Here is a 9,031-nt window from a genome sequence, read left to right on the forward strand (position 1 = left end):
AATCAAATTAGGAAAATTCTGAGGAAACAGAGATTGTCGCACTGTTGGCTCAAAAAACAGTGTGCAAATGTTGACAGGGAAAAGTTATAGAAATTTGTGCTTCTGTAAGAAGAGCAGTGCATGAAACGTACAAAAACTTCCTCCGTCATACCATAGTGAAAGCTGTTGCCGAGAACCCGAGGAAATTCTGGTCATAAGTAAAATCTCTAAGTTGGTTGAAGGCTTTCACCCAGTCAGTCATCGACTAGTCTGGGGTGGCAATAGAAAACAGTTAAAAGAAAGCTGAAGTTTTAAATTTTACATTTAAGAAATCATTTGTACAAGAGTATCATACAAATATACAGTCGATTGAATGTTGTACAGACTCCCACATGGAGGACAAAGAATTTGCCAACTGTGACGTAGCGAAACAACTGAAAGAATTGAAAACAAATTAGTTACCAGGTCCAGGTGGAATCCCAATTCAGTTTCACAGAGAGTACTCTGCGACTCTGGCCCTTTACTTAACCTGCATTAATTGCATACCTCTCATCCAGTGAAAAGTCCCAAGCGAGTAGAAAAAGGTGCAGGTGACTCCTGTACATAAAGAAAGGTAAAAGAACTGACCCACATAATAACAGACCAATATCCCTAACACTGCTTTGCTGCAGAATTCTTGAACGCATTCAGAGTCCAAATGTAATAAATTTTCTTGGCAGAAAAATTTTGTCCACAAATCAGCACAGATTTAGAAAGCATCACTTGTGCAAATCTCAGCTTGCCCCTTTCTCACGTGATAACTTACAAACCATGGATGTAGGGCAAAAGGCAGATTCCATATTCCTAGATTTCCAGAAGTGTTTTACACAATGTCCCACTGAGGACCATTGATGAAGGTCTGAAAGTACAATTCAGATTCCCAAATATGTGAGTGGCTCAAAGTCTTTATAAATAATAGACCTCAGTATCTGGTACTCAACAGTGAATGTTCATCAGAGACAAAAGCATCATCAGGTGTGCCCCAGGAAAGTGTGATAGGATTTCTCTTGTTCTCTGTGTACTTAAATGACCTGATGGATAGGGTGAACTGCTATTTACGATTGTGTGTCGATGACGTTGTAGTGTATGAGAAGGTGTCATCGTTGAGTGACTGTGACTTAGAAAAAATTTCTAGTTGGTGTGATGAATGACAGTGCGCTCTAAACATAGAAAAATGTGAATTAGTGCAGATGATTAGGAAAAACAGTCCTGTAACATTCAAATACATCATTAGTGGAGTGCAGCTGGACACTATCTCTTCGTTTAAATATTTAGGCGTAACATGGCAAAGCGATGTGAAATGGGATGAGGACCTCAGATCGATAGTAGTGAAGGCAAATGCTTGACTTTGTTTCATTGGGAGAATTTGAGGAAAGTTAAGTTCATCCGTAAAGGGGACAGTGTACAGACCTCTAGAGTGACCCATTCTTGCGATTTCATTTCCCTGATATTCTATCAATAAACCAAAGACTACCGCCTGCTTTACCCATGACTGAGTGTACGAGATCATTCCAGTTCGTATCCATACAAAGTGTTACACCATGTATTTGTATGAGTTTAACAATTCCAGCTGTGACTCACTGATATTATAGTCATAGGATCTATGTTAGTGTCTTTTTCTGTAAGTGCACAGTTTTACATTTTTGCACATTGAAAGCACCACTTTGAAATCATATCAAGATCTGACTGAATATTTGTGCAGCTGCTTTCAGGCTTACTTCATTATAGACAACCACCTCATTGGCAAAAAGTCTGAGGTTACTATTAATATTGTCTGCAAGGTCATTAACATACAACACAAACAGCAGAGACCCAGTGTACTTGGTTAAGTCTCACATGAAGTTAGTTCTACAATCTGTTGATGACTCTCCATCCAAGATAACATGCTACATCGCTCCTAACATGAAACCCTTAGTACAGTCACAAATTATGCCTCATACACCATACAGTCATGCTTTCAGTGATAAACATAGCTGTGGTACTGAATCAGATCATTTTGCAACTCAAGAAATGCTGCATCTATTTGAATGCCTTGATTAATGGCTTTCAGGATGTGTGAGGAAAATAAGAGTTGTGTTTCACATGAATGATGTTCTTGAAATCCATCTCGGTTGGCAAGGAGGGAGTGATTCTGTTAGAGATACATCATTGCATTTGAGCTCATAGTATGTTTTAAAATTCTACACCAATTGGATGTAAAGGATATCATATGGTGGTTTTCTGAATCACTCCTGTTACACATCTTGTACATGTGTGTAATGTTCTTCCAACACTGGATGTGATTTTTATGTTAGATGGATCTACAGTGTATTATGGTTAAAAGAGGAGCCAATTCGGTGTCAAATTCAATATAGAGCCTGATAGTGATTCCATTGGGCCCTGGAGCTTTGTTCAGTTTCAACAATTTGCACTGTTTCTTAACATCACGACATCAATATCTATGTTGTCCATCTTAGCATTGGTGTGAGAATTAAATTGGGGCAAATACAATTATGCAGACATGCAGGAACATTTGAAAGTGGAGTTCAGCATTTTTGCTGTAACTTTGTTACCATCAATTTCAGTTTCTGTCTTGTCCACGACTTTCTGAAACTAACTCTGGTGTCAGTAACAATCTTTACATATGATGAGAATTTCTTCAGATTTTGTTAGAGATCTTTTGATAGTGTTCTGCTACAGTGGTCATTGAAGGCTTCACCCATTGTCCAGTTGACAGCATTTTCCTATCTCTGGCTTTATGCTTTATTTTACACCCATTGAGATGTGACAACCACTGCCTCTTTATCTAGTTTGCTGGACATATGAACCTTTCTTCGGAGATGTATATCAGCAGTAAAAAGTAGAGGATCACACATTTCTAGATTCCATACAAAGAATAAGATTAAATACAGATTAAAAGAACATAAGGGAAGACATTCATTGATGTTTGATGCTCGACTCCCTCATGATCCTGACTTGCATATATGGCCCCACAATGTCAGTGAAATGTTTGTCAGAAGCCAAGTATTATCAAAATTAGCTTCTACCTGATTAAAACTGCTTCAGGAGGAAGTGCTAGGAAATCAGTAACTTTTGACAGTATTCCTTCAGTTGTGCATTATTTTTTGTAAGTGTGATACAAAAGCTTGCACACAAAATGAAGGAACTGATAGTGGAGTAAAAATACAACAACTGTGGAATAGAAACTTATGGTCTTGGAAGCAATCCAGAGACAGAGAAAGCTGTGGAATGCTAGGAACAAAAAGGACAATCAATGCACACATGCCGTAAGTTCAGCAACTTTTAGAGGATGTTCAACTTAAAATGTGTTATCAGATGTGGATTCAACTAGAAAGAGCAGCTGCATGCTTTTCTGTGCAAGTACATGACATACTCTGTGTCATATATCTCAGGCTTTGAATTGTAAGGACATTGTCACCTCACTCCCCTGTTGTGATGCCCCTTTCTTTGACAGGGGAGCTGGGGGCTATGTCAAAAGCCTTGTGTTTGTAACACTATTCGTGACAAACAAACTCTTTGCAGTGATACTTGCAGCATGTGACGAGGATCGTGCAGTGCCTAGTGTACTTCTTAGAGTGTACCGGAATTATCTGTGAAGAAGCTAGTGCTATATTGAACACAATGGTCACCATTTTGAAACCTTGTTGAGTAAACAGTACTTTATGTTTGCTTCTACGTCTCAGTGGTAAAGTCACAGACTACAGATCCAAACCTCATGGGTTGGTTCTTCAGTCAGTCATAGGATTTTTATCTCACTTATCAGCATTTCTTCCACCTCTGCCAATGTTTGTTGACGTGAAATACAATGAGTTGCGTTGTATTTCAGAGTCTGCTATAGATCCCCCTAATGGATCACCCTTTAACTGGCTAGGTAAGTTTGTTCAAAGCTCGGAAAAGGAACCTCCATACCACCTGTTGTGGCTGTGTCCTCTTGTAATGTTTAGTGGTTCCTTTCTGGATGAGGAGAGGGTGGTATGATGAGTGGGTGGCTGGTTTCCTCTCACTACAACACAAAATGCACATGTGGTTAAAATAAACTTTATTGCAGGATCCGACTGAGTTTTTAACTCCAATGATGTCCAATCTGAAGCTGTGTAGTTAACAGCAATCAAATAACATATACTAATTCGTGAGTCTTGTCTGTGTCCATATCACAATTATATACAGTGACTAACATTCCCTCACTGTGGAAGGCGAGAGAACAGTGCGACGTATTGAGGTGCAATGCAAACTAAATCCCAATGCGACGCACTGAGGTACTGAGATTGAGAGAGAGACAGCTCGGTCACTGGCGGTGGCATATATGCGTGCTGCCCAGGGGTCATTATAGGTGCGTAGCCTTGGTCTTCTATTGCCGTCAGCGTGCTTAGTTCAACGCCTGCTATAGAATGTTTCCTAGTGCCGACCAGTGTGCTGCTGAAAGTGTACACCAGCACACCACCTCCAGTGGGGCCATGCCGAGTAAAGCACTGTGTTGTTCAAACCAACTTCAGGTTGACAACTGCTTTATCTTAGCTCTTCTGATCTTTTGTGTATGTGGGGGGGGGGGGGGGGTTGCAGTAATTGTTCCTGTTCCTGGCATTCCGAAGCTTACACTGGCTCAGGATTACTTCCAAAACCATAAGTTCATAGTCCGGAGTTGTTGTATTTCAGTATTTCAACTCCTCTATTGACTCTTTCAAGTTGTGTGCAACCTTTTGAATCACCCTCTGTATATCACATCACAGTCCCTCGCAGATATGGAATCAACCATGTGGACCTGTTGTGCACAGTGTGGCTGAGTTTTTCTAGTTAAAACCTATTTTATTTGTGAAGGCATAAACTGACCACTTATCAGTGATAATAACCTAGTGTCATTCTTTTGCCAGTTCCATTCCACAAATGTATCTTTCTGTTTACCAAAAATGTCTTACTCGACTTTCGAGTTAGTTAGTTTCATGTAGATAATGGAAGGAGTAAAAGTACTGATAACAATTCTCCATATCCCGTAGTTGAGTGGTTGAGAGGAATATAAAAAAAAAAAAAACTGAAAGTCCTCAGAGTTTAGTAATTCAGAATACATGTTCACCTTCTTGGCCGCTTTGTCTTAGCCAGCCCCATTGAATTGACACTGCACTGTTACAATTTGATTGTCTGGGACAATTTAGCCCTGCAGCTCTCTCTCTCTCTCTCTCTCTCTCTCTCTATGTGTGTGTGTGTGGGAGGAGGGGGGGGGGTAGATGTGAAGGAGACACCACACCTTCTCAAAGAAGCATAACTACATTTTCAGTTGTTTCACATGTTCCTGTCAACCACTCAGTGCTGCAGCTGTGCAGTGAGTCATTTACCTAACTTCTTCCATTACTTATATTTCCCATTGCTCTGTACTATTGACTAAAAAATTTTAGAAAACATGTTTTATAGCCGGCCAGTGTGACCGAGCGGTTCTAGGCGCTTCAGTCTGGAACCGCGCGACCGCTACGGTCGCAGGTTCGAATCCTGCCTCGGGCATATATGTGGGAGATGTCCTTAGGTTAGTTAGGTTTAAGAAGTTCTAAGTTATATGGGACTGATGACCTCAGATGTTAAGTCCCATAGTGCTCTGAGCCATTTGTTTTATAAATAATGCACCCAGTAGTTTTATCATCAATCAATACATCGATGAAAAATATTTTTAGAAAGAACTATATATTTATGGATATTGTGTCAGCCCTGTGCCCCTCTCTCACCCCACTTGATGAAAATTGGACATTAAATTCACCCTCCTAATTATTTTTTTATCTCCATTTATTTTTATATTGTCAATTTGCTGAGTCATTTGTTGCTAGTAGTGTTTGAGATGTTTGATCTTTTGTGCACATCTCATCATGTAAGCAGCATGCTTTGTGGAACTGTGTTAACAGTCAATTTCTCCTAGCCTGCATTTAGGGAAAAAAAGCAACTAAGTGCAGTAAATTTGTGTGAATATAATGCCCAAATATTGTAGCATTTTTTTAAATATTGGAATTACATACAATGTAACTATGTCAGTATAATCGTGGCAAGGAACTCGTTTTTGCATTATCTGATTTGAAGGCTCTATTACTCCTCTTTACTACTTCACTGTCACTACTATACAAAGACTTTTCTTTTTTCCTAGATTGCCAAGAAATTGAATTTTCCTATCGAGGAACATCTGTACCGGGACTTGATAGCCCTTAACGTGCGTGAAGAAGACATTGTTCCTGCCATTGGAGACCGTCCTTCATCTCGGGTATGGAAAAAGTTTCCCAAAGACAAAGAACCACAACTGTCAGACTTTTTCAAACCACAGCCAATGCCAGAATACTGTTGTATACCAAAGGTGATTGTAAAACCAATAGGAAAGATTCAAAGTTATGATGGTTTGTCACTGTACAAGCGCCAACAACTGTGGAACATGAGCAGGCCTGAAGATACCTGATAATGATGAGGCATTTGTGGTTTATGATTACAGGCTGAAAACAATTGCGTAAGAGATTCTGTGTGTCATCATTGCTGATACACTTTCTTTCAGGTTGATTTACCCTTAGATTATGCAAATGAGAGTTCTGCTAATTGTTGTATTCTTCATTTGCATAGGTTGGAGAAGCTCCCGAAAAGATGCTGTTTTGTCCTTGCGGCTTGCAGTTGATTTCTGCTATACATACTGCTAATTGTAATGATTTCACTGTTTGGTGCTATTGTGTTGTGAAAGTGACGTGTATGTGTATCATATGTGCCAGAGACTATGCATATAATTAATTTTTCTTTTGAAATGACTAAATCCACTATTGACTCTTGAAATATGTGATGAAACCATGTACTTTTAAGTTAAGCATTTTCTTGTCATTGATTAGGTATTCATTGAAGAATTCCTTAAAAGTAATGCTTCTTTTGCTGTCTCACAAGGCATCTTCATTGATAGAAAATGTAATTTTAATGTGTATAGGTATGCTATGTTAGTAAAAATATAGTGTACAATTAATTCTAATGTAATGAACCTGGTTTATGACTGTGTAATATAAAGGGAAATAAGTTTAGCCTAGCTGGCAGATGTAATGCTACTGGGAAAATTGTGCACAGTAAGTAGAGAGACCCACTTACCTGAAAGTGAAGTAACCTTTCTGTAGTGGAAGTTTTAATTCTTAATACAAACTGAAATTATAGCTTAAACAATTGCAAGGCAGAGCTAGCCAGAGTGCATAAAAATGTTATCGAATGTTAGTAGTGAAACCTCATTGACTTCTGTCAGCCAAGCCACAGAACTTGAGGCAAGGAGTGGAAATGGTACACTAATTTCCAGCATTGGTATTTTCTATTACTGTGCTTTCATTCACTAAGGTTCTCTTTGATACCACATTCCTTCGGATGGTTAAACCTATATCTCAGTGTATCCGAGAGTGACATTAGATTATTTACCCATACTTTATACTAAACATGATAGCCAAATGGAAACTTTATGCTCCTCCTTTCTGTGGAGTTCCATCCGAGATAACTGACCACTGCAGTTCTCTAGCCTAATTGTGTAACATGCATACGTTTAACTATATACAGTACAGATGGTGATGACTGCACCATGTATCTAATGCGAGGATTATACTTCAGTAACCATGTGGTTCTGAAAGGAAAGAAAACTGGAAAACACTGTGACGACATGGCCCTAGTTGCAGACATATGAATTATCTAAGGAAATAATACAACCATTTCCTCTCAAGTGGTTCAGTTGGAATAAAATCTTTATTCTGTTGTACTGATTCATTTTGACGGTCAGTAATTGATGACTGCATGTATATCATAGCATTAACAATCTAGATACAACAGAAATCAAAAGAATAAAAATGTGTTATAGGCCTACATATTTTTATTTTCGAATTTAATGGAACCATGATGGAAGCTTATTGCTAGGCTGTAGAACATGTCAAATAATTAAAATAATACTCCTTTATAAATGGTTAGAAAGCATAACCTAATGCATATGTAAACAGTTCTATGAAAATAGAGATTCAAGTACTTCGATAATTGCAGTAATAACAAGCATGCTGCCTAGTTAAAAGGCTTACCATCTGACTTGTATGTAAACATCTTTGTTAAAAAGTAAGATGCTAGTGCTAGGTAATAAGTTCATACAATAATTTCATTTGCTTGTGATTGTTTTCTCCAGAATATGCTGCCATATGTTGTAAGTGAATAGAATTATCCTTTATACACCGCTTTGATTATTCACCTGTCACAAATAGATGTAATCAAACAAATGGAAAATGCTGCTGATCTCAAGTCTTTAACCTAGGTCAAGGATGTGAACTTACCAGTTTAGGTTGCTATGAATAAGTATTCTGTAAAATTCGAAGACTCTGCTCTCTCTGTCTTTATCCTTATATTTTATTTCAACATCTTCCTGTTGTTTCTTTGTGCCATGTGGAACTGAATGAACTGAGTCTTGTTGACAGTGAGTGACAGACCATTTCAAGTGAACCAATCTAGAGCCTCCATGAATGTGTTGGTAGAGGTGTTTGTAACGTGCCGGGCTGTATCCTTGTATTAGTGCCACTTAAAGTTCACATCACAACCAGATGTATTGAAACATTTTCTCACCCAGTAGACAGTGCGCAGTGTTCCCGACCTACCTTGCTTTGCTTATTCAAAATTGTCTTCCTGGTAGCTGCATCCGTCTCACCTAAATCACACTGAAATTAAGGAGCCAGGATCCTAGATTAAATTTTCCAAAATCAACAGTCAAGACCATATTCATTGTTGAACATTTATGACAACCACAGTGAGATTTATTTGTTATCACTAACACACACAATATTCAATATTCATGTGACCAGGCCTCTTACACTTAATCGTCGCATTAGGTAGGTCAAAAACTTCCAGTCTTTAACAATGTCCACAATTACACTTTTTTGGTACCGACCGGAAAAATTAACCGACTTGCCGCACTTTAGCTCCATGAGAATCCGACCGAGAACTAAATGAGAACTGCACCAGCTTGGACCTTATATAGACGAGTGCTTGAATATTTGACTATTTCTGT

General features: G+C 38.6%; 1 protein-coding gene across 2 annotated transcripts in view; it reads left to right on the forward strand.

Annotated features, from left to right (window-relative positions):
• The window catches only part of LOC126236113 (uncharacterized), a 29,790-nt gene extending 21,357 nt beyond the window's left edge, over window positions 1–8,433 (forward strand). The window contains exons 2-3 of one of the 2 annotated variants that reach the window (XM_049945182.1): window positions 6,137–6,250; window positions 6,598–8,433. In XM_049945182.1, the coding sequence (XP_049801139.1) occupies window positions 6,137–6,250; window positions 6,598–6,759 (276 nt within the window). In that variant the 3' untranslated portion in view covers window positions 6,760–8,433. Of the gene's footprint in view, window positions 1–6,136; window positions 6,488–6,597 lie in introns of both variants that reach the window. The other variant, XM_049945181.1, reaches the window with a different exon arrangement.
• The last annotated feature ends 598 nt before the right edge of the window (window positions 8,434–9,031 follow it).

This window comes from Schistocerca nitens, chromosome 2 (assembly GCF_023898315.1).
Source record: "Schistocerca nitens isolate TAMUIC-IGC-003100 chromosome 2, iqSchNite1.1, whole genome shotgun sequence".
Taxonomy (NCBI): Eukaryota; Metazoa; Arthropoda; class Insecta; order Orthoptera; family Acrididae; genus Schistocerca; species Schistocerca nitens.